The following is a 25,163-nucleotide window of genomic DNA, read 5'->3' as shown; positions in this document are numbered from 1 at the left end:
TTTTGGTTGGAAAAACTGGGTCATTTTTCCTGTACAGTTTCTCAGAGTCTAGATTTTGCTTATTACATCCCTTCCATTTTCCCTTCTATTACCTGTAAACTGGTAGGGCCCATTCAGGTGATTATTTTGTTTTGCTTCGTTTTGTGCAAGAGTGCTTCTGGTGAGAGGTACTCAGTGTCTGAATATTAGTAAGCCATTAATGAACACTGTCCTGATGATATTAATTTTGTCTTTTACTATAATTATTGTCAAGTTTTATATAATGTAAACTTAAATGTTTTGAAGAGGCTTAATTTGAAATAGTACCATCTTATCTCTATCCTTTAGAATTTCTCTGCCAGTATACCACAGAGAATCTTTTAATAAGATATAATTTCTCATTGTTTTTAGTCATAAAATATTTTTTGAAAATAACTTTCAATATTTAAAAGCAATACCTGTTTATTATAGAACAATTAGAAAATATAGTCAAAAGTCAAAATATAGTCAAAATAAATGCATTACTCCACCATTTAGATGTAATCTCCTTTAATTCCTTAGAATGTATCTTTCAAAATTTTTTCTATATTTAAATACATCCCAACTGTTTTATAACTGTCTTTTCACTTACTATATTTTAAACATGTTTACAAATACTTACCTACAACATTTTTAATGTTGGAACTCTGCTGTATGAATAGATACCGTAATTTTTTAACCAGTCCCTTATTGTTGGACATAACTTCTCTTATTTTAAAATGTTAACACGAATGTCCTTTTTTCAAATTACTTTCAGGTTGGTCTTCCCGCCAAATCTGGAGTTGCTGGGGGCATTCTTTTAGTTGTCCCCAATGTCATGGGCATGATGTGCTGGTCTCCTCCTCTGGACAAAATGGGCAACAGTGTTAAGGGAATTCACTTCTGTCATGTAAGCATGTTTTCTTAATGAGAATAATGATCATATAAGTTGAGCCATCTGTTAATTCTACCTTTTTACTTACTTCCATAGTTTATTGATTGTTGGCACTCTGACTGCCAGTTACTTGGTAGCCTTGGAAGTGTTCACAGAGGAGCTTTAAGTTACTTCTACCAGAGAGCTCCCATATAGTCATCCTCACAGAAAATTACATTTGTTTTATGCTTATATTTTAATTATTATGGTTGTAATTTGTTTTCAGTTTCCAAAAGCTCAGAAAAATATGAAGATTATTATAGTTTATAGTATGAACTTTAATCTGCATGACTGAATACCTTTATGCATTAAACCACCTTTGAAAGTCTGGGGTTTGTTTTTTGTTATTGTTGTTTTGTTTTGTTTGTTTTTGTTTTTTTAGGAAATAAGTACTATAATTTAAAAGCATTACTACTATTAATTAGTTCAGTATTTTATGTTGTGACCTAAGTTTTGCTAACATTGTGTCTTCTGATTTTATTTACACTTACTACTTTCCTAGAATATTCACTACCGTAATTTTTCCTGCAGACTTTCTCAATTAAAATTCCAATTTATTTTTCATTTTCTTATGTTTTACAAAAGCCAGAGAATGACATTGGATTCCTTAAAGACTATAATAGTTTGTAACCAGAATATTTCTTTATGTTTTTGTGATGCTTTATAGTTATTTGATACAAGAATTCTTTCATGTGGACTGTTACTATAATGCCCATTTTATAGAAAATGAAAATTAAGCAACTTGAGTGGCTGAGCTCTAGAGTCATGCTAGTAAGCAGTGTTTTCAAAATTTGTATCCATGTCTTATTCTGATTTCAGCCCTCCTGTTGATGCATCATGCTGCTTTGTTAACATGCAGTGGTGTTTTCCATGACGTAGTAATTAATTTGACAGCATTAGTGTAATGTGTTAGAATATGAAAAGACAATAGCCAGTTACTAGCCAATTTCTTATACCTGTTCTATTTATTTACAGGATCTTGTTTCTCTGTGTAATTTCCATAACTATGATAATTTGCGACACTTTGCAAAAAAACTTGATCCTCGAAGAGAAGGTGGTGATCAAAGGGTAAGCAAAACTCTTATTTAGATTATTATGTAATTTTTTTAAGAAAGAGAAAATAATGTTCACCAGTTTAAATAAAACATGGTTTAATTGTTAGTGGCCTTATGTCTTTACTAATATCAAATGAGTGTAAAGAAATTGTTGACATTTTCATCCAGGACCAGTAGTACATAGATATTATATATGGGTGTTTTATTTAAATTGAAACTGGTTAGCCTAGGAGCAGGGGTTCCTCCCTTCCCCCATTTTTCAGCTATTTTAAGCAATATTTTTAAGAATTGATTCTATTAAAAGAAGACACCTTGGAAAGTGCTACATGCTATAAAGAAAAAGCCCGTTTTTACTCTTTATATTTGTCAGCTATTGTCTTAAATTGTAGTTTATTTTGATGTGGATGGATTTGTAGATGGGAAAGGGATTATAGTATTAGTGAGAGACCTTACAAAGCTTTATAATGTTTTATAGGCCACTGTAGATGAAATATTTTTCTATAAAAAATGTTTAATGCAATATTCCTGATTCTGTTATTTTAAAGTAATATTTGTTTATTATCAGTATGTTTGACTTCATGCTTTTGCACATACATCTATATACTTTAAGGAGTCAGGACTTAAATTTCAGGAACAAGATTTTTTTTGTCTTCATTGTTCACTGGACTAAGGGACTTGTTTTGAATTTAAATTCCTTTGCATCCCATGTGGAAAATGTTGAGAGTAAACTTACCTAATTAGACTTGAAGCTAATATGTATAAAGCACTTAAAAGTAGAAAATATTTTTAATAGGTACTAAGTAAATTTTCCTATCGTTCAAATCAAAGTAACTTCTAATAATGTATGAGAATTATGCAAAGCCAACAAAATAGAAACTTCCATGGGAGTCAACACAAGTAACATGGAGCAAAACATCAGATGGTGGTGGGTGAAAATGTTAACAGACTTTAATAACATTCATTGAAAAATACCGTTTTATAGCTTGGACCTTTCTTCACTCAAGTGCACTAATAAATTATGTATGTTGCTTGAACAACTAGCATTCCTTTGGACCATTGGACTATGAAAGTCTCCAACAAGAACTTGCTTTAAAAGAGACAGTATGGAAAAAAGTGTCACCTGAGTCAAATGAGGACATCTCTACAACTGTAGTGTATAGAATGGAAAGTCTGGGAGAGAAAAGCTAAAGAAATGGGTTCTAGTTTCAGAATGTTCTTCATTTAACCTTTCAAACATCTTTAGTTTTTTGCATACTATATTTATTTGAGTTTTTTGTGTTCTCAACCTTGGGTGCTGGAGCCATAAAGCTTTTTCTTTTAATCTTTGTATAAAGTTAATAGATTAAAAAATGAATTTGTCAGTCTTTTAAAAAGTATTTATAAGTAAATAAAGCAAATTTGCTTTATTTTTAAAAAATGAAGAAAGGAAAAATTTCTTTTAAATTTTTCTTGATGTAGTTAAAAATTTAATTATATAGTAGTCTGATAGTCCCAATTTAAAATAGTAACAGGAATTTGTGATTTCTTGGTTCTGAAACCCACACATTGAACTCATAAATTTCACCACATTTTGTTTTTTTCTTTTCCAGTTTTAAAACTGACATATCTGTAGTAGCAATAGAAAGTATTTCTCTGCTAAATATAAACCTAAAAAGGCAAAGTAATGAATTCTAAATTATTTAATAGAGCAGTAGATTATAAAATTAGCTTAAATTAACATTTTATGCCATTTTTAGTGATAGATTGGCATTTTTTTGTTTGTTTTAAATTTTAAAAAATTCACTGAAAATTTTATCAAACACTTTAAAATATAAGTCCTGTTTTTGCTTTTTCACTTTGCAACTCCTTTGTTCTGTCAGAATTGTCATGTACAGGAGTGTCTTATGTTCCGGCCAAAGAATTTCGGATGTAAGATAATGACATGTTTCACTGTTGAAAAGCTATAATGGTTACTCAGAAGAAGCAACAGTGAGTGTCTTCAAGTGAAGTGTTTACCTGAACAATTTTATTTTCGTAATATCCACATAATTTTTCCTGTTATATTTAAGTATGAATGGTGAATCTTGATTTTTAGCCTTTAATAATTTTATTATCATAATAATTTGACAAATGCTAATGAATCTTTTATGATAAATTATAATAATGCCTCATAAAGTTTGTTCTATCTGAACTCTTTTAGAGTACTTAGGAAATGAATTCAGTCTGAAGGTAGTAAGTATGCTTCGAAGATATCTTAGATCTGAATCCTTTTGTTCGATTATAAAAATGCAATATTGAGAATCAAAACTTGTTTTTAAAAGGACTGTAGGTTCTACACAACCTAATTTCAAATAATTCACAATGTTTAAAGTCTGTCTTGGCAAAGTAATTGGAAAATTCTGTAGGACCTATTCACACTTCTTCCTTCCTCCATATACCTCTTTGGTTTTCCCCACAGTTCCCCTCAGCTTCAGGACTTGGGAGGGGCAGGAGTGAGGTCAGAAAGGAGGGCTTGATAGTTTCTTAGCATCATGGCATACATGTGGTAGGGTAAAGTCTGTAAAAGTAATTATCGTGTAGCAAAAAAGATTTTACTGGATGATTTAGCTGCTAGTGCAATTACAGATATAGAAAATCTTGATTAGATGATATTTTGAGTTTGGGAACTATGAAATTAGGAAAAGAAGTTCCCTCCCAAGTTGTTGGTCAAAAGCCTTTGGGGTGTAACTGAAGTATTAAACATATATTTAAATAATGGTATGTTAAGTTTTAGGGGAGATATCAAGGATTTTATGACTACCTGAATGTTCCTCTAATGAACAGATGCAAATCCTAGCTGGATGCTCCTGGCTTGGCTATGTACAGGAGAGCGGTGTGTCCGAAGCCCTTCACCTCGGCCATACCTTCACACCCTGTTAATTGTATTAGTTTCACAGAGCCCTTTGTGGTTCGGGGAACTTAATGTCTTAACTGAGAGTTCGCAAAAAAGGCTTTTTTTTCCTATGACCTAATTTTTACATCTTACTGTTTTATTTGGAGGTAGATTTTACTTTATAAAATGAAATTTTAGTATTTCATATTGTATCCATATTTGTGTAAGTTTCAAAATTATGTTATTAATTTTTGAACTTACTATGTTGATAAGGCTTAAATGCCTACTTACCAATGAAGTAGGTTTATCTAGACTACTGTGTTTATAGAGTTTTGTTAAGAATGAGTAGCCAGAAATATTTGTAGGAAGGTATAAATGGGAGAAGGAAAGCATTGTGAATAGGCCTCCAAACTTTAAAAAAAAAAAAAAGGAAAAGGAAAATCTTTGCCAGATTTAAAGACATTATTTTGATTCTTTCAGTATTTTAAATATCTTTTCAAATGAAGTTCTTGAAAAGTACCCAGCATTGTTGGATTTAATGTTTTATGCCATTACTGATTCTTGATATTCAAGCATTTAGAAGTTAGCATATTTGTTTATCTTTTGTTCCCATCATTAACATTTCATTTGAAATGCATATCCTTTCTGAAATACTTTTATTTTTAGCATAAATGTTGTGCATTTTATCTTAGTGTTTGAATTAAAACATTTGTGTTATTTAGCTTTCTTTTATTTGCTTTGTATATTAATGTACGTTTTATTTTCCAGTATGCTTATTACTTTTTGTATTGTACAATAAATTTATTTTAAGCTGATTTTATTGGTTTTTTTTTTTTTGATGAAAGCGTATCTAGCATTTTAAGTACAACAAGATAGTTGGAATTTTAACCTAAAGAATCATCCTTTATGAAAAGACTATTAAAATACTTTATATTTTTAGTTAATTCTGAGGCTGCAGTGAAGAAAAACTAGAAACACTGAAGGGATTCATTTGAGTCTTTTTTTTTTTTTTTTTTAAGAAATGTAACATTGGTGGGGGTTTTTGGCGGGGAGGACGTTTTGGTTGTACTAGAAGTATTTGAATAAAGACTATTCTCCCAATTTTTTTTTTTTGTTGTTTTTCCATTTGACAACTTAAAAAAAAAACACTATCCTGTGTGCCAGGTTCTTTCTGCTTTCTAGGAAGAATATCACTGATTCACTATGTGACTGTTGTTTTATCTGTTTTCTAGAGTAGGAAAAACATTGTTAAATCAGATAAAGAGAATGAATTGCTTTAGAATAGAACTGTCAATCTCAATAGAATTTATACTGAGTAGAATAACTGTACATTTGAGATTCACTTTAACTGCTTTTTAAGGAATTTGATTTTCAGAAGGAACTTAGTATATGTTTATAGCATGGTCTAAATTATACCTAGATTCCATATGTTGTAGGTCAAATACAGTACTTTAAATTTTGTTTGATGAAATCTGCCATTTGTATCCAGAGAAGATGTCCCAAATATATTGTGGAAGTTTTTAAAACTATTTGAAGGAGAAATATTGTTGTTTACAGGAATTTGTATTTATCTGTGGGATTTTTTTCATAAAATTCCTTTGGGACTAGTAAATAAGGTGTTCCATTGTCATGGTGTATTCAATATATGTAAGTTTATGATCACTTTTTAAAGATCATTTGGGGTTGTTTTTGTTGTTGGATGTTTTTAATCCATTTGAAATAGAGAGGTGACTCAAAGAGCTTGGTGATCTTGTCTAACAGTACAAAATTTCATAGGCATGTATGTGTGTGGAAAGAACCACTGACATATACTGATATGTTAGCCTGTATCCTGAAATTTATGTATCGTGTGTGTTGTGTATATATATGTGTGTGTTTGCATGTACATCTAATATATGTCAATCTGTCTTTCAGTTTATCTGTCTCTGTTTATCCATCCATCCATCCATCCATCCATATTCTGAAAATCAGCAGCAGTTATTTCTACATAGTGTGTCATGTATGAATGCTTCATTGATCTATTCCAAGTTTTGTTATAAGAGAACTTCGAACATTTTGGCTGCCCTAGAATTTATAAAATATGACATAGTTTACTTGTTCAATTTACCTTTAAAGATTTGTGGTTTCTGTTTTGCTCCCATTCACTACCAGCACTGTCAGGGTAGGAGAATTTAGGATGTGGGAGAACTCCACAAAAGGGAAAGCAAGAACATCAGGTTTCATGTGGAAGCTGACTTTAAAGTAGTTTCCGAAGTGACTGTTTAGAAGGATTGTATTGAACTTAAAATAATGACTTCTCAGTTTGAACAGTTAACCATATGGAATAGTTTTATTCTAAAAATTGTGCGCGATTTTTAGTTTTCAGAATCTGCTTTGCTATTCATTTGTAAAAAAATTTGTTTTTTCTCCTTGATGGGCTCGAAAATGCTAAAATGCATTTAAAAAAAAGTAACATGCTTTCTGTTTAATTCCTTCTTTACCATTTTATATTAAATGCAATGTTTAATTAAAACCAGATGTTGGAGATATGGCTTCTTATGATGCATCATGGCCCAACTCTTCAGATTTTTACTTAGATTTATTCAGAATAGACTTGAATTTGGTCCATTTACTGTCATGGAGTTCACGTCCAAAATTATACATGAACATACATTCAAGCATATCAAGTTCAGTCACTTAAAAAAAATAGGCAAGTAATGATCCTTTGTGCCAACTGCTTTGATGAGCTCTATAAGCAGTCCAGTATGGAGGCTTCATAGGAAGGAGTAATGAAATGAAAATTTCTGGCTATTGATCTTATAGTGTTGTTACTGTTATTAGACTTTTAACTCTAAATCTCATTTTGAGTTAAAATTTGGAAATAGTTTAGTTAAAATCTCAGTGATAATGAACAATTTGGTGAACTTATGTTTAAGCCAAATTTGAATATCTGATTTTCCTGGGCATATCATTATTAAAAAGAAAGATTTTTATTTCATTAAGCATTTGCCTTGCTGGAATATTTTCAATTCTAATGGCTCAGATGGTTGAAATTATCTACTTGGAGGGCTTAGCTTTTGGAAGGAAAAATTCTTACCTGAAATAATACTAAATTTCTGTTTTAATATTTCTATGATTTTTGTTTATATAATGAAAATCTCCTCTGCCCAGCAATTCCACTTGGAACTCATAATTTTAATTCATAGTCTGTAAACAGGTAAAGAATTTGTTTTATTTATTTATTTATTTTGTTTTATAATTAGTTTTTTTTTTTTTTTTTTTTGTATTGAGTTAGTATACAATGTTGTATCAATTTCTGGTGTAGAGCACAATTTTTCAGTCATACATGAATATACATATATTCATTTTCATATTCTTTTTCACCATGAGCTACCACAAGATCTTGTGTATATTTCCCTGTATATGTTTATACAGTATAAACTCATTTATTCTATATATACCTGTCAGTATCTGTAAATCTCAAACTCCTAGTCTGTCCCTACCTAGCCCCCTCCCCCCTGGCAACTGCAAGTTTGTATGAATTTGTTTTATTTTTAAAGCATAGTTCAACCTTTCTAGATCTTTGTTGTTTTTTCATTTACCATAATCTTGTAATTTATTGGAATCACTTGAATGTGCTGGAAGGTAATCTTAAAGGTTATCTGGTGCAAACCCCTATTCCTCCCAGCTGTCTTCCAGATAGCACCTTGCTTTCTCAATTAGCATTTTTTTCCCTCTTTTTTGATGGAGTTGGTCTGTTTTATGTTTTGTTTGGACAACCTTTTGTTTCTTGGTTGTTTATTTTTGTTGAGAAGCGTAATGGGCAGTCCTAGTTAACAGGACTAAGTTATTTGGCAGACTAATCGTCCCATCAGTGTTTATTAAAGTTACTTAATTGTGTTTTTCTAATATATAGTTACATGCCACATTTCTAAAGACTAATAAAGGTAGAAGTGAGTGTCTCAATTATACAGTAGTTCTAAAAATGAAACATTACCCTAGAACCTTTGGAAGAGCAGCAGAAATGTGACTCTAAAAATAAATATTGTACCATTGGCTTTTTAAAATAAATTCCTTTGGGGTTAGGCTAAATAAGTAAAAATATTTTAAATAACAGAAACTTATTGGAGTTCTAAACAGACGTTTCCTGGAAAAAAAGATTTCTTTTTCTTTGTAAATTAGCTTTTCCCAACACATACCATGCAAAATATCTAGTTACTTCCATTGTTTTTATTTTCAGTATTTGGATCTTTGAGTGGCTTCAGAATAAGGCTCCTTGTTTGTCTGTTTAGTACTCTATTGTGTATATTGTCTTCAGTACAAATATTTCTTCATAGTTCTGGGATTTTTATTTTTTATTTATGAAAGGAATGAATATTGCTGTTCTTGAAATGCATTAATTTTCAAAAGACTTAGTTGAATTAAATGTTAAAACTTAAATATTATTACTCTGAAAAGGAAATAGTGATTTCTCCTCAAAATTTAAACTTACTTAGGAAGCTTTTCTCCCACAAGTTTGTGAAGATGAGAATCTGAACATTTAAGAGACTGGCTCTTATTCAATATAAGTTATGTTATGTTGCTTTCACATTATACCTGTTAAAATAGAATGATGTTAAAATATTAAAATAAATTATGCAAATATAACTATTCATGTTTCGACCAGTCCATTGTGAAATCGAAATTAAAATCATGATCTTCAGCCCCTTGTTGTTTACAACTTAGGTTAAAATTACTAGTTGTCATTATTCTGCGTCTGTCTTTATGAATCATTGCTAAGGACAATTACAATTTGTCCTTTGAGGGGATAACATAAAACTTAAGTCTTTTTTCCATTTAATGAGATTAATGATGTTGTAGAAAACTATGGTATAAATTATTAATTGAGTTATATCCAAGGTCTATTGTTTTGTTCTTTCTCACAGTCACTCAAAATGTAAAGATCCTAACTGAAAAACTCACAAATCTATTAATTTTGAATATTCTTTCTTTTCTATCCTTTCCTATCATAATTCATTTTTTGCTGAACATGAATTTTTAAAGTTATATCAAAGTTGCTCATAAAATGGATTTTCATTTTCAAATCTTTACTGCTGATATGTTCATTTCCAAATCTTTTAATGTTGTTGACATTTGCCACTCTTTTATTTTCTTTGAAAGTTTTTTTTAAGCCCATAAGTGTTAGAGTCTAAACTTATTTTTTAAAATATAATATAGCTTATTGTTGATAATTTATTTTACAATCAACGTTGAATGCATATATCTGTGGGTCAAGGTCTATACACAAGATTTATAATTTAAATAAAGAGATGAACCAAGTAATGCTGTTTCTACTTTGAATTGAAATGAATAAATGTTACATTTTCTGCAAAATAGAACTTCTTTGACATCCTTTGGTGAAATTGCAAGACAAGTGATTTTATTAAAATTCTGTGGTGACCAATAGTATTAACCCTCTTTAATCATACCAATAAAATATTCCTGGTTTACTGTCTCTTCTTTTTACCTGAAAGAGAAATTTTAGGGGATGGTTTTTAGGAAGAGGAGAAGTAGAGCTTAACCTTCTATTACCTGTTTGTGAAGTGTTTCAACTAAAACATGCTGTTAAAAAAGACATTGTATGACATTTTTTCTTTTTCACCTGAAGGAGAAACAAAGGAGAAAAAGCTAATTTGCTGTGTTTTTAGCCAAGTAATAAAAATTTGAGGAGCTATAACTTTTATTTTGTCTCTGTTGTACAGTTTTATTTTACATTCACCATATACGTCTGTCACATGGAGCCATCACTGTTGTTCATTTGGCTATCTCTTATATGTTGGATTTTGTCATGTAATGATCTACTTGTGTGTTAGTGCATTTACCTTGTAGGTAGGGACTTCTGGATAGAGGGCTGCTATTCTTTGCATATTGTGTTTTGTTGTTTTTGCAAAAATTCTTATTCAGTGCCATTGTGAGGCTTAGAACTTTGTGTTAAGAACTTGGGATCTTCTGCAAAAGTTCTTAATAGATTGAAACTTTGATTTACTTTGTGCTTTTTGGACTTAAATAGCATCGATGAGTGCTGGGCAGTTGGGCATAGGATAGGATTCGGGTGGGTAGCTTGATGTGGTATACCATGGGCATGAGCTTCTGAGTTTTGTTTCGTTTTGCTTTGCTTTTCATTTCCCTATTTACACACAAACATGCCCACAGCGTTCTGGCAGTATGTTAGGTGTTGGAGATGCCGCTCTAAAACGAAGAGGCAAGGTCCCCTCCTTTTCCACCCTGGAGGGGTGGGGGGCTGGGGTTACAATCATCTGTAGAAACAGCGAGGCTGCCTCAGTTCTATAACTCTAAGATTAACAGTGGCAAGTTTTCTGTGCCATATATCAGCAAGCAGTAAATATTACTGGAATCTAAACATCCTTGGGACTCCTGGATCAAATTTAAAAATTTCAATTTCATAAATTGTATGTTTGGCTCACTTAATTCCACGTAGCTAGAGGTTCAAAAGTATGTCATTGTTTAGTATTAAGCTTCATGTTGACTGTTCATGGCAACAATGTAGATGTTCAGCAGAAAATATCACTAGGAGAAAGGACTGAGTCAGGCTATGAAGTAATAACCAATGTGCCACCTTCCTTTTTAGAAAACTCTGCAATTAGCTTTCTTCATTGAGTAGTTGCTGGACCAAATACACAAAAGCAAATAGGTTTTACAGGACTTGGTGCCAAATCCAATGACTGTGTTGTAGTTTATTTTGCCCTAGACAACTTCGTTTGCAGAGAGGCAAGGGAAAGGAAGCAAGGCGGTACTACCAGAAAAGTTACAAAATGTTTTACAAAAACATAGACAGTAGGTGCAAAAGGTCATTCATTTGTTCATTTGTCTTCATGCAGCATTTACAGAGCACGTACTATAAGCCAGGAACTATTGTATGTTCTGGGCAAGATCATGGGAGATTTTACCTCATGGACCGCACATCCTGGGAGTCAACACAGAAAGTAGCAGCCTAGAGAAGTAAATAAATAAGATAATTTCAAATAGTGTTAATATCTACAAGAAAATGAACTTCTGTCACTGATCTACCTTAACTTAGAAATCTCAAACTTAAGCAGGCACCAAAAAAAACCAAAAAAACAAAGGCTAATTTAGGTACTTCAGTCTCTATCATTACATAGTAAATTGCTGAACCAGGAAAAAGCCTTCCTCAGCTGGGTTCTTTGAGGTAATGACCACCTGGACCACTTGACTCATTCATTGATGAGAATATTATTTATCTCTTTTGGAATGTTAAAATTACAAATTTTTTGAAGTATAAGAAACAGAAAAGGACTTTAAGAAATGATACTGGTGGTAACAGCCCATTTACTAAGTTTGTACCTGATTCTGAGTAGGCTCTTTAATGTTCTAAAAGTTGGTTTGGGGGCTCAAGCAAAATCTTTTAAAGTTTAGTGTCTTATAACATATTCATGGAAACATTATTGGATGTACATACAGTTGAACCTTGAACGACACAGGTGTTAGGGACTCCGATGCCCCCCCCCCCAAGTCAACTTTACAGTAAGCCCTCTATATCCTTGGTTCCACATCTGTGGATTCAGCCAATGGTGGATTGTGTAATACTGTAGTATATAGTTATTGGGAAAAACCATATAAGTTGACCCATGCAGTTCAAACCCGTGTCATTCAAGCATCAATTGTATGTTTTTTTCATCCATTTTTCCCACCCTTCACCACTGCCTCTTGTAACCACCAATCTCTTCTATATCTATGAGCTTGTCTTTTTGTTTTTGGATTTCCAAATATGAGAGAGATCATACAGTATTTTGTCTTTCTGTGTCTGACTTGTTTCACTTAGTGTAATGCCCTTGAAGTTCATCTATGGCAATATTTCATAAATGGCCATATTTCACTTTTTATGGCTGAATATTACTCCTCTGTGTGTGTGTTTGTGTGTGTGTGTGTGTATAGATCTCACAAATGCAGCAGTGAACATATCTTTTCAAGTTAGTGTTTTAATTTTCTCTAATACCCAGAAGTGGGATTGCTGGATCATATGGTAGTTCTGTTTTTAAATTTTTTGAGTAACCTTTGTACTGTTTTCTAATGCCATCTATTTTAATTACTATAACTTTGTAATATAGTTTGACATCAGGGAGTGTGATGCCTCTACCTTTGTTTTTCTTTTTCAAGATTGTTTTAGCTATTGGGGTCTTTTTTTGTTCCATACAAATTTTGGAATTATTTTTTTCTGTTTCTGTGAAAAATATCATTGGTCTTTTTATAGGGATTGCATTGAATCTGTGTGTTACTTTGGGTAGCATAGACATTGTAACAGTATTCCAGTCCATGAGCAGGAAATATTTTTCTGTTTGTGGCTTTTTCTGTTTCTTGTAATGTCTTGTAGTTTTCACTACATAGGTCTTTTGCTCCTTGGTTAAATTTATTATTAGATGTTGTATTCTTTTTGCTGCATTGCAAATGGGTTTTTTTTTTCCTTAATTTCTCTTGGTAGTTTATTAGTGTATAGAAATGCAACAGATTTTTGTGCATTGATTTTACTGAATTCATTTGTCCTAACAGTTTTTTGATGGAGCCTTTAGAGTTTTCCATTTATAAAATCATGTCATCTGCAAATAATGACAGTTTTACTTTTTCCTTTCCAATTTGGATTTTTCTTATTTATTTTTATTGTGTGATTGCTGTGTGTAGGACTTCCAATACTCTGTTGAATAAAAATGATGAGAGTTGGCATGCTGTTCTGTTCCTGATCTTAGAGGAAAAGATCGTTCAGCTTTTCACCATTAAATATGATGTTCACTGTGGACTTGTCATATATGGCCTTTATTATGTGAGGTACATTCCCTCTATACCCACTTTGTTGAGAGTTTTTATCATAAATGAATGCTGAAGTTTGTCAGATGCTTTTTCTGTGCCTATTGAAATGATCGTATGATTTTTATCTTTCATTTTGTTAATTTGGTGTATCTCATTGACTGATTTGTGGATGTTGAACCATCCTTGCATCCCTGGAATAAATCCTGCTGGATCGTGGTATATGATCCTTTTAATGAATTGCTGAATTCGGTTTGCTAATATCTTGTTAAGAATTTTTGCATCTATGTTTGTTAGGTATGTGGGCCTATAATTTTCTTTTTTTTGTGTGTGATATCTTTATCTGGTTTTGGAATCAGAGTGATGGTGGCCTTGTAAAATGAGTTTGGAAGAGTTCCTCCCTTTCCAGATACAGAAGAGGCATTTTTCAGTCCTTTTGTTTGCCTTCTCTAAATGTCCATTAGCTACACTCAATTTATTAAAACCTTTATAAATCCTGACTTTTCATAGAGCTCAAAGTTAGGGGTTTTCATTAATCCTATTTATTTGTAACAGTTTTATGACCTAGAACTTTATTATCCCAAAATGAGTGTGTCATTGTTCACATTTGCACTTGTTTTTGGATAAAAATTTTTTTGGTAACCTACAGAACTGGATTGATTCAGTGATGAAAAGATGAAACAGTCTGTCCTCATCTAGAGCTGTTTACAGTTGTCCTTGTATACCTTTGATTTTTAGTTTAATGATGATGTTAAATATAAGCAAAATCACAAAAATATGCCATGTATACTGGACTGTGAAGAAACACAATTCTGCTATTAAAATGTATCTAAAAAATAACTTCTGCCTGTCCCAATGCCCTTATTCTGGCAGGTTAGCAGTAAATGTATGCATTTTCCACGTGTTCTCCTTTTCTTCCAGAATTGTTTTTTGTAATGTAGAATGATACAAGAGTGGTCAAATAGTCCATTCTGTGTATAAAGTTGTTTTCTCACTTTTGTGGCTGTAAGAAAGTAGCTAAGATGTTTCTGGTCTCTAGGTTTCCACTTCAGTATTGTACTGTTGTACTTAGTTACCAAACAATTTTTCAACTCCTCTGTGTACCAAGAATTTTGTTTTCTTCCTGTATGTGTTTTCTCCTCTTTTCTGGTGCTATATGTAGGTCCCCCACCAATGTCCAAGATTAGATCCCTCTATATAAATAAATATATATATAAAACCTTTAAAATTATTTTTCCTTTCTTTCTGTTAAGAACCAGTTATCCCTCAGTATTTATTAGTTTTTGTTTAAACAGCATGCTAACAATTAGTTCAAGATATTTAGCCTATTTCATTTGATGGAGTGGCTCAGATTTTATATAAATTAACCTTAGCATTATTATTCATTCATGAATTAGTTCTTCATTCAAGCATATATATATATATATATGCCTATTATGTCTATTATGTGCCAGAAACTTCAAAGTGTTTAGGATGTGCAGTGGTTAATGATTCAGCTCTTGGTGTTTATAATGTAAAGAGGTCTGCAGATATTGAATAAATAATTACTAAAGTAATTAAATGGTGATAAGTGATTTGTTCATACTAATACATGTACATGAGTTCATTTTAACTGTTGTAAGGGAGATGAAATGATATAAACTGTATGATACCCTTAACAGACTTTATGAGACAAGTATACAGTGTGGTTAAAGTATAAGAACATGCAGACCAGTCTTCACTACAGCTGAGCTCTTGGAAGAAAGGGAGTGGATACAGGGGGAATATTTAGCTATATGTTTAATATTTTATTTACTTAGAAAATTCTAAGCAGATATGATGGTAATAAATGGTAGGAAAGTACAGAATGCTGAGAGAGGGTGTAACAAGAAGACCTCATTTTATCAGTGAATAGGTGTGGTGAATTTTCCATGAAAGGTGATAGTTAAATTTTGAATGAGTTAGAGGAAGGGTGGAGTAGGACTGATAGGATAGCCTGGCTTGAATTCCCCAGGACAGGAAGGAGTTCAGTACATTTGAGAAGGTGAAAGAAAGCAAATGTGATGAGAGAAGAGTGAGGCAAGGTAAATGGAGATTGGATGAGTTTTAGAGAGAAGATCACATTATGTAGGGTAGGCTTGCTCATATTTTAACGTGCATCCTAATTGTTAGTGTGCCATAATTTTAAAGTGGAGATTCGTAAAGCCCAGCCCCAAAGATTGATTTTAAAATCTGCATGTTTAAGAAGCACCCTGGGTGTTTCTGCTGCTGGTAGTCCACTGAACATAGTTTGGGAAATATTTAGGTACGGTTTTATATGCCATGTCGAGAGTTTTAGACTATTCAAAGTGCAATTGGAAACTTGGAGGCTTTTAAGAAGAGGAATAACATGATTTGGTTTTTAAACACTGCTCTGTGGAGGACAGATTAGAGGGAGACAAAAGTTGAAGTTCTGGGTCTGAAATGAGATATAGTGGCTTAGAATAGGGTTTCAAGGTGCGAAAAGTAAACAGATGTGAGTTTAAGAGATGAAATTGGTAGCACTTGGTGATAGTATTTGGTGGGTGAAAAAGTATGAGATATCAAGTTGACTACCAGGTTTTTGGTGGGAACAATAGAGCAGATGCTCCTGCATTTACTATGATGAACGCTGGAGAAGCAAACCTTGAAAGTGCAGAAAGAAATTAATTTTGGTTGTAACATTAAGAGTCTGCTTGACTGTAGATATCAGGAGGTTAATTAACAGTGATTTAGACAAATGGGACTATTTTTCTAATATAACAAGTCTAGGATAGACAATTCAGGATGAGAGCCATCAGTAAGGTATGCTTCTGCTCCAGCGAGCCTTATTGTGTGTGTGTTAGACTTCATGTCTGTCACCTGGTAGCTGCATGATAGCGGTTCCACTTTTGGCCTCACTTGTATGATCAAAGTGGAAGAAGAAAGAGTGACACCTAAATCAGGTAAAAGAAGTTTCCCAGAAGCCCATCAGACACTCAGATGTAAGGGAATTGAGGGAAATATATTTCAGTTGGGCACATTGCTACCCCTAGCAAATAGAGATTCCAGTAGCATGGACAGGGGTAGGGAATGGATAATGGGGTAGGCAGTTAACAATGTGTGAAAGCTAATGTCTTTTTGACATGTCTATATATGTGAGATATTTAAGTAGTGACATCCACTAAGTGTCAATATACAGGCCTAGAATTCAGGAGAGAGGTCTAAGCTGGAGATAGAATTTTGTGAGTGGTCAGCATGGAGAGACGATTCAAAGCTGTGGAGAGGTATGTGAGATTGCCCCAGGAGACAGTGTGGAATGAGAAGGAATCCTAAGGAACTCCCATTTTAAAAGTAGGATAGAGAAGTAGGGCTCTTACTTAGGAAAAATGGCCAGAGAAGAGAAAATCAAGCATAGTATAGTATCAGAAGTCAAGGAAAGAGTATTTGAGGAAGTTTTGAACAATCAGTTGTACCAAAGCAGGTAACTGTTAAGATGAGGAGTGTCTGTTTACATGATGTCCTTCCTAATTTTCTTTCTTTTGGTATTAAAATATCTTTTTATTTAGTAAATGATAATAGTAGATGGTAAAGTTGTCTCTGTTGTTTGCACTCAGAAAATAAAATATTTGTAGCCCATATTGGTAACCTCCCCACCTTTTAAGAAAATTTTATTGGCTTTGAGATTTTAAGGTCAGAAAATTATTAGAGCAGGTTTGGCTGCTGATAGAAAAGATCCAGTACAGAAGGAAATGTTGAAGTAGATGTGAGGGAGAGGAAAAGTGAGGTCCCTGGAAGGAGATGGAGCTCTCAGCACAAGTGGAGGATTAGGTTTGATGGGAGGAAGAGCATCTCCTGCAATAAAGTAGAACGTGGAGAGGCAGGCAGGTGGGTTTGCAGACATAGTGGTAGGAGGCTGAGTTTCTGTCCGTTGGCTTCCATTTTCCTGAAGAATATGAAAGAAGGCTTTCTGCTAAGAATGAGGTGTGGCTTAGAGTGAGGCTATGAGGTTTCAGGGCATAGAGAGGATACGAAATGTTCATTCTTGGAGAGTGGGAGAGCTGAGGGAAACATGGCAACATTGTTAGAATACTGTTGAGGTTGGTAACCATGGATTTATAGTGATGACAATCTGTTCTGTTGTACCCCTACTCCCAGCCCATGCTGCATCCCAAATTTGGGGTTAGGAACTGCAGAAAATCAGGCAGAGGATTTTAGAGCATTTATCAGAAAGTGATTTTAACAGTAGGTTTTGAAGTCTCCTTTAGATACTTCCTACGTAGAAGACATGCTTTTAGTCTTTTAGACCTAAAAGTTCTTTTCTCTTTTAGAATTTGGTTCTACTTAAAAGATTTTTCAAATTATACAGATTACACTAACAAGTGAGTTCTGGGTATCATTTTGCCCTGTCTGTCCTCCTCCTTGCTTCACAGAGTAAAATATTACCAGTAATTATAAATGTTTAAATGTAGATAGGTTAAGCCGTCTCACAATAAGGCTTAAATGTATTTTTTCCCATCAAGTGTCACATTTCTTTATTTTTGAGGATCTTAAAAATATCCTATCCTATTATATCCTGGAGGAATGTGTTCTCCTAACTTGAATAGTAATCAAATTAGAATGTCTGTGAAAGCATTTTGAAAAGTACAGAGCACTAGAGAAACATATTGTTAATGTACCTGTTCTCTGTATGTTGTCCACAAAGCACGCATGTTGGACTTTTCACAGTACAACTGTGAAATGAACGTTGAAGAATGTAGAGAATTAAGTATGGCTCTCTGGAAACTGATGAAAATGAGAGAGATTTTTTTTCCCTAAAGTCAAAGCAGTCAATAAGGACGCATTGTGGTTTGAATAACTATGGAGTACTCACGTGCCGGAGCCTTGCTTTGTTGGAGTGGTATTCAGGAGATTCAAAGGAGAGACAGGTCCTTTAACTCTAAACTGAAATCATTCTGCCTCTATTGCAGCCGAAACTTTGTTTTGTTTTTCATCAGAAAGAGAACTCCACCTCTTTCAGGGACCTTGTTTGTATTTCTTTATTTTCAATTTTTACCGGACAGCGTGGTCTCTCCTTAATTTCAGTGGTCCTGATGCTGGTTTTTTTTAAAGTAATATGAACAAGCATCTGGTGACCAATTTCTTTTTCTGTCTTATTCTTTGCTTTTAGCTTCTTTAACTCTTTTGGATTTTATGTACTTGTTTTTTAGTTAATAATAATTGTAAAAAATCATGACACTTTGTCACGGCAGCAGTGTGGTACCTTGTTCTCTATCTGAACACTAGTGTATGTTAACTCGTCTTTATAGAATTTTATAACTATTTGTTTGTATGGGAGAGGGAAGAGAACCAGGAAGACAGTGAATACAAAACTTCAGTGGTTGTCAGGGCAGTGCAAATACTCTTAGGTCTGCCACATGAAAGATATACTTTTGTCCTTCAGAGGAATAGCTGCCTTTGCCCTTACTCATTTCTGTTTTTCTCGTATTTGCTGCTTTCTTCTTAATTAGAGTGCTGTTTGTCAGCCCACACAAAGATGAACGTTGTTAGCTACCTTTATACTGGGATATAAAAAGAGGGTTGCTTATGAGCCCATTGGTATCTTTTTAGAACATTCATTGGCATTTACCAGAATAACATGAGCCACTGAGATAAGTTTATTTGCTGCCAATGCTGTAGCATTCGTGCTTACTTTATTCACATTAACCCAAAACTCACATTTCATTTTTAGAGACTTAAACATAAAGAATGAAGACATCTTTTTTTAAACCCCTATGGCATTCATATGCTGAATTGAATGACTTGTTCCTTTATTTTCTGTTAAAAAAAAAACCCTTGGTTAGCACCTCAGTAGAAAATTAGTATCTCTGATTTCCCTATAAATTGTTTCTTAGTTGTTCTCTGGCTTTCCATCACAACATAGTTTAGTCTTGGTACTGTATTGGTGGGGAAATCTAATCTCAGGTTTACTTAGAAAATCTCTTGGCCCAGTAGACACTGAGTCGTGGCTGAGAACACTGACACTGGCATCAGGCAGACTGGGTCTGAGCCCTCATTCTGCCTCTTACTAGCACGATTACCTTGCTCAAGTTAATTAAAACATGCTAGCCTTCAGTTTCCTATCCTTTGAATAATAACAGGGATAACAATACTTAAAGCACTTATTTCAGTCAAGGGAGAATAGGTACTACATATTAGCTATTTTGTTGTAAATAATATATAACTTAAATTATTTTGTCTTCGTGGGTTGTTAGATTTCTTTGATATAATTGTGACTTCTTAGTTTAAGAGTGAGTAAAATTGTTTCAAATTAATCTACTCATTGTGAAATTTTGAAAATGGTGTGCTTAAGAGAGTTTATTGCTTAGCTGATAAGAGCAGAATGCAGTGTTTGGAGCTGCCATTTTGAGGTTGTATTTTATAAGTGAAATTCCTGTACTCTTTTAGAGTAAAATTTACTGTTTAATTTATTCTTCTCTATTAAAATTACAGCATGAGAACATCCTGCATTTGTGTAAAAATGTGGTCATGAAATTGCTGAACTGTTACTCCTATAAAGGATTTTCTTTAATCCTCTGATCATGTCAGATGGCTTAGTCTTTTCTATTTATAGTAACAGTCATCCCTAGGTATCTTTGGAGATTGGTTTCAGGACCCCTCCCCCTCCCACCACTGCAGATATTAAAATCTAAGGATGCTCAAGTCCCTTACAGTCAGCCCTCTGTATCCACGTGCAAAACCCATGGATATGGAAGGCCAACTATACAGTAATAATTGTGTCTGAATAAGTCATTGGGAAGCTTAGGATCATGTAGCCTCACACTCACACTGTCTAATCCTAAAAGAACTATAATTTTGTTTTACCCATCCATATGAATGTTAAATAAACTCAGGAGTAAGAAAAAGAGGGAATATCTTTGATCACATACACATACTGGTTTATATTTCTAACCTTGTCCACAAGCGATTACACTTGCTGGAGTTTTTCTATAGCTGCACTATAGTAGGCTTGTATTTTTTCAACCTGACCATAAGAAAAATATTTATGAAAGAAAGCAGAAAATTTATTTTCATTTAGAGGCTATAAAAGGCCAAGTTGGAGCGAAGCTTTTAAAACAAAATTGGATCTGGAGTGATGATGGTTTATTTAACAGATGAAGAAGAGTATCTGTTTCACAGCAACAGATACTGTAGTGAGCTAGAAACGAGAGAGCAGCTTACGTCAAACTGGACGCGGCAGGAACAGAAGGATGGTTTTTCAGTTACCTGCTTTTTTTCTTTAAAACCTTTTCCAAAAGGACGAATTAGTCTTTGTATGAAGACAGAAAGTAATGATGAAAAACAAGGCAAACCACAGTTTTGTCGTTGGTGATAGCGTTGGAAATAAAATACTTGGAGAAAAGTGTCAAGCCTGTGTGTGGGAGTATATCAGTCTCCCTCCCCCACTCTTCATCTCTCTCCTCCTCTTCCTTCTGCACTCCTTCCCTCCCATATATCCTTCCTTCTTTCCTTCTAATATCTAGCAAAGGATCTTTATGGATTAGAGCTAAATTGCTATTTAGTCTTTAACTGTTCTTCTATCCTTTGGATAACAGTCTGAGCTCTATCAAGGACTCACATCTTCACGGTCTAGTTGTACAAGACTGGGAATGTATCCCAGCTACATTACTAATTCATTATGTTATATGACCTTGAGCCGAGGCCCTTAACCTTAGTGGTAGTAATAAATTAAATATAATTATATTTTACAACCAGCCTGTCAGAGATATTTTAAAATAGTTATAATTTTTAAAATGTTAAATTTTTCAAGGTCATTCACTATATAAATACAAAGTGGTGTGATTATGTAATCCTAAGAATTGCTACTTGTACAGAATTAGGGTATTTGGAAGGAAGACACAAAAGCTATACAATTCAACTTTAAAACAGGTTCAATTGAATAGGAGAATGATAAGACTGAAAAGTTAGGAATGCCATATTTTAGACTTGTAAAATTGATAGAATCTTTAACTGCTTTTACCTTTTTGGGAAAAAAGTATGATTCTGATATGCCAGGCATGCTAGTGTTAAATGAGCTCATGTGAACTGTGACATTTTTGTTCCACTGTTGTTATGACTGTACAATCTAAAATAAGGTTGTCTGGTTCTGGCAGGTTCTGATAAAGAGATTTAATAATGAAAATGTAGTACTGGGAAATCTGCAATGTGAAAGGAGAACTTAACATTTAATTTATGAATTTTTAGTGGCTACCTGCCCAAATGAAGTTTCTCTTTGCCGGGGTGGGGGTAGGCATGCATTAAACATCAGATTCCTTCATTTAAATGGGCTACTGTTCTGCTGTGTTTGCTTGCTGTCTTTGTACTGAGGATTGAGTCATCAAAACACAGGTTCCATGCCTCTGGCAGTTAGTTAACACATTGTTTTCTGGACCCTGGCCTTCTTGACAGATATTTTTAAATTAACGTAACTGAAGTATCCATTGGGGAATTAGGAGAATGAGCCTTGATCAATGGTTAGCACACCTACATCCTTTACAAGAGTTGGCTTGGAGTTGGATGAGTCATCTTCTTTTTTTTTTGAATTGAAATTATAGTCAATTACAAGGTATCAATTTCTGGTGTACAGCATAATATTTCAGTCATACGTATACATACATATATTTGTTTCCATATTCTTTTTCATTATAAGTTACTATAAGATACTGAATATAGTTCCCTGAGCTATACAGAAGAAATTTGATTTTTAAATCTGTTTTATATATAGTAGTTAATATTAGCAATGATGAGTCATCTTACAGGTTGCTCTCCTCCTTCAGTTTGGTTTGTTATGGTAGTCATTCCAGAGGGCGTGTCAGTTTTGGAAATATTTATGGAACTCTTTTAACAGACCAGGAAGTGGACTGTCCCTAAGTGAAAATAACACTCCATCTGCTGTCTCAAAACTGTTAAAATGTTCCATTTTCTTTCTTGGCATTCTACTCATAGCTCATTTCTTGATTTATGCAAACCTTAATATGGGTGGCTGTTTGCTATAGTAAAGAGGCATTTGTAGTTTGAGTTTTAAGTGGTGCTTTGTGCTGCCTCCTAGTGTTTTCCTGTCTTGGAGTGAATGACACTCATTTTATATTTCTCTCTCTGAGCTGAAACATGCTTGTGAATAAAGTATTGGTATACCCTCAAGAAACTCATTATACTCTAAAAGCAGCCTTTCGTGGGCCTTATTAATAAGGTTATCTTTTAGCACTTTGGAAATATTAAGTAAGTGTTTAAGTGATACTATGTGTAATAAAATCTTTTCAAACTTGCTTGATCTAAATTCAGAATTTTAAAAGGAGATATAGTTCATGCATATAGTTATTGAAGTAGGTCACAGATTTATTGTTTAGAAGGGCAATGTACTTTAAAGAATAAGAATTATGGGTAGTTAATGGATCAGTGGTGTACACATTGGAATTCTGGATTTCTTTTGAGTAGTGGGGGAGACAAGAAACAAGTAAATATACCATGTGTGATAGTGCCCTAGTGAGGCCTGTGTAATAGAAAGAGATGACTTCTGATTTAAGAGATTGGTGTCGAGCTCACAGAGGAGGGGTTGAGAATAACACTGCAGGGAGAAAGGGGCGGGGGAAAGATACTTTCAGGGAATAAATAGTATGTACTGTGGTTTAGTAGGAACAGAAGGTATCTAATTGGTGACTCCTTGGCACGTGCTGTCACAAAGCCCTATGTGGGTAACCGGCAGCAAGCCCCATGGGTAGTGAATGTTGGATGGGATGCCTGGGGAAGGGGCTTTCAGGCTAGCCCTTGAGGGAGGGGAAAGATTTGATTAGGAATCTAGGTGTTCCCAAAAGGAGAGAAAGAGAGCAAAGGCACTAAGATAAAAACAAGGACAGTAAGTAAGATCAATTTTACTCTGTTGAGGTTAAGAGAGAAAAAAGTTAACCACACTGAAGGATCTTGAATGCAAGGCTAATGAATTTAAATTTTATCAGGAGTGAATTGAGTGGTTTTTTTTTTTTTTAATGGATCAGCTGAGAAACCTTTAGTGATCAGAGCAATGTTTCGTAAAGATGATGAGACATATGTGGAGAAGTTTTGGAGGGTAGAAGAAAGATTAGAAGGAGAAGCACATTAGGAGGATTGAATAAACTTTGTAATGATGTTTGAAGGAGTAAACGTCAAGGGAGATAGAAGAATTAATAATTATTAGAATTTAACCCCCAAATGGGGGTAGTGATTTGGATATTTGATGCTTTTGGAGAGAATATTCATTTAGTCAACACATTTTTTAATTGAAATATAATTGACATACAACACTGTGTAAGTTTAAGGTGTACTGCGTGTTGATTTGAGTCAACCCATTTTAATGAGTACCTATTATGTGCGGTGGACACTGGGTAATAGTGGGGAAGAGAAAAGACAAGGTCTCTGCCTACATGGGCCTTGTGTTTAGTTGAGGAGACAAGACACGTGTGTGTGTGTTCATGTCAGATAATGGTAAGTCCTCTGAAGAAAAGAAGCGAGGCAGAGGATAAGGATTGATGAAAACGAGGGCAGTGTTTCAGAGTCCTTGGGATAACATTTGAGTAGAGACCTGAATGAAGTGAGGAAGGGAGCCTCCTCAGGACCTAGGGAGAGAGCATCCTGGGCTGTAGCACAGCAGGGTCGGCCCTGAGGGCCCGGGACCAGCAGGAAGGCCGCCGGCTGGAGGGCGCTGCAGGGGGTGGGGCAGTAGGGAATGAGCCGCGCAGTGTGACCACTTAGTGTCCTGAAAGCTGTGGTACAGAATTTGGATTTTATTCTAGGTTTGATAGGAAGTTGCCACAATCTGTCTTTTTAAAAGATCCCTGTGGAGTTGAACAGGTGGAACAGGCAGCTGCTGCAGGCCTCCAGGAGAGATGAGGTGCTGGCTCAGAGCCTAGGGTAATAATAATGGAGGTGATGAGAAGTGGTGGGATTCCGTATGTATTTTGGAATAAATTTGGTGGAGCAAATTTGTTTGAGCTTGATGAGGGTCATGTGAAATAGAAATAGGAATCCTTATCCCCAAGGTCTATGTGGTGGCTTTGTGTGAATTAGAAAAAGCTACTTCTGCCTCTTGGTGTTTGTGTGAAGAAGGCTCCTTTCTTCCCATAGATGTACCTGGGCACTGGGTGAGGGGAGCAGGGGCTGGGTACCTCCTAATTGGCTGGGCATCCTTGCGGGGAGCTCAGACCTAGGTGATGACTGTTTTTGGCCTGAGCAACTGGGTGATTTGTAGTGTCATCCCAAAATGAGGGACACTGTAAGAGGAGCTAAGTTGGGGTGAGAGATGGTGGTGGAAATCAAGTTTATTTTGAGCAAAAGTCTGAGATGCCTATTAAACATCCCAGAGGAAATGTCAAGTAAGCAGATGGATATGGATTTTTGGAGGCTGGGTGGGTAGCCATCAGAGCTGCAGAGAAGTTTGCTATTTTTGAGTTTGAAATGAAAATATGACAAGTAAATCAAATTAAGGCTTAGGAATAAAGATTTTAAATGTAGATTGGGAAGTCATTCTGCCCAAAGGAATGTA

At 34.3% G+C, this 25,163-nt stretch overlaps 2 protein-coding genes across 11 annotated transcripts in view; one reads left to right on the top strand and one right to left on the bottom strand.

The window, feature by feature from the left end:
• The window catches only part of STAT1 (signal transducer and activator of transcription 1), a 100,974-nt gene that overhangs the window by 28,388 nt on the left and 47,423 nt on the right, over nucleotides 1–25,163 (bottom strand). For 3 of the 4 annotated variants that reach the window (XM_032480157.1, XM_032480158.1, XM_014561017.2), the window contains exon 25: nucleotides 11,764–11,807. In XM_032480157.1, coding sequence (XP_032336048.1) covers nucleotides 11,764–11,807 — 44 coding nt within the window. Of the gene's footprint in view, nucleotides 1–10,208; nucleotides 10,323–11,763; nucleotides 11,808–25,163 lie in introns of those variants that run through there. The other variant, XM_014561016.2, reaches the window with a different exon arrangement.
• Nucleotides 1–25,163, top strand: part of GLS (glutaminase) — a 76,007-nt gene that overhangs the window by 42,285 nt on the left and 8,559 nt on the right. For 5 of the 7 annotated variants that reach the window (XM_032480160.1, XM_032480163.1, XM_032480166.1 and 2 more), the window contains 2 exons: nucleotides 776–907; nucleotides 1,907–1,999. In XM_032480160.1, coding sequence (XP_032336051.1) covers nucleotides 776–907; nucleotides 1,907–1,999 — 225 coding nt within the window. Of the gene's footprint in view, nucleotides 1–775; nucleotides 908–1,906; nucleotides 2,000–2,968; nucleotides 5,653–25,163 lie in introns of those variants that run through there. The other 2 variants (XM_032480161.1, XM_032480162.1) reach the window with 2 other exon arrangements.

This window comes from Camelus ferus, chromosome 5 (genome assembly GCF_009834535.1).
Source record: "Camelus ferus isolate YT-003-E chromosome 5, BCGSAC_Cfer_1.0, whole genome shotgun sequence".
NCBI lineage: Eukaryota > Metazoa > Chordata > Mammalia > Artiodactyla > Camelidae > Camelus > Camelus ferus.
This window is presented reverse-complemented; position numbering and strand designations above follow the sequence as displayed.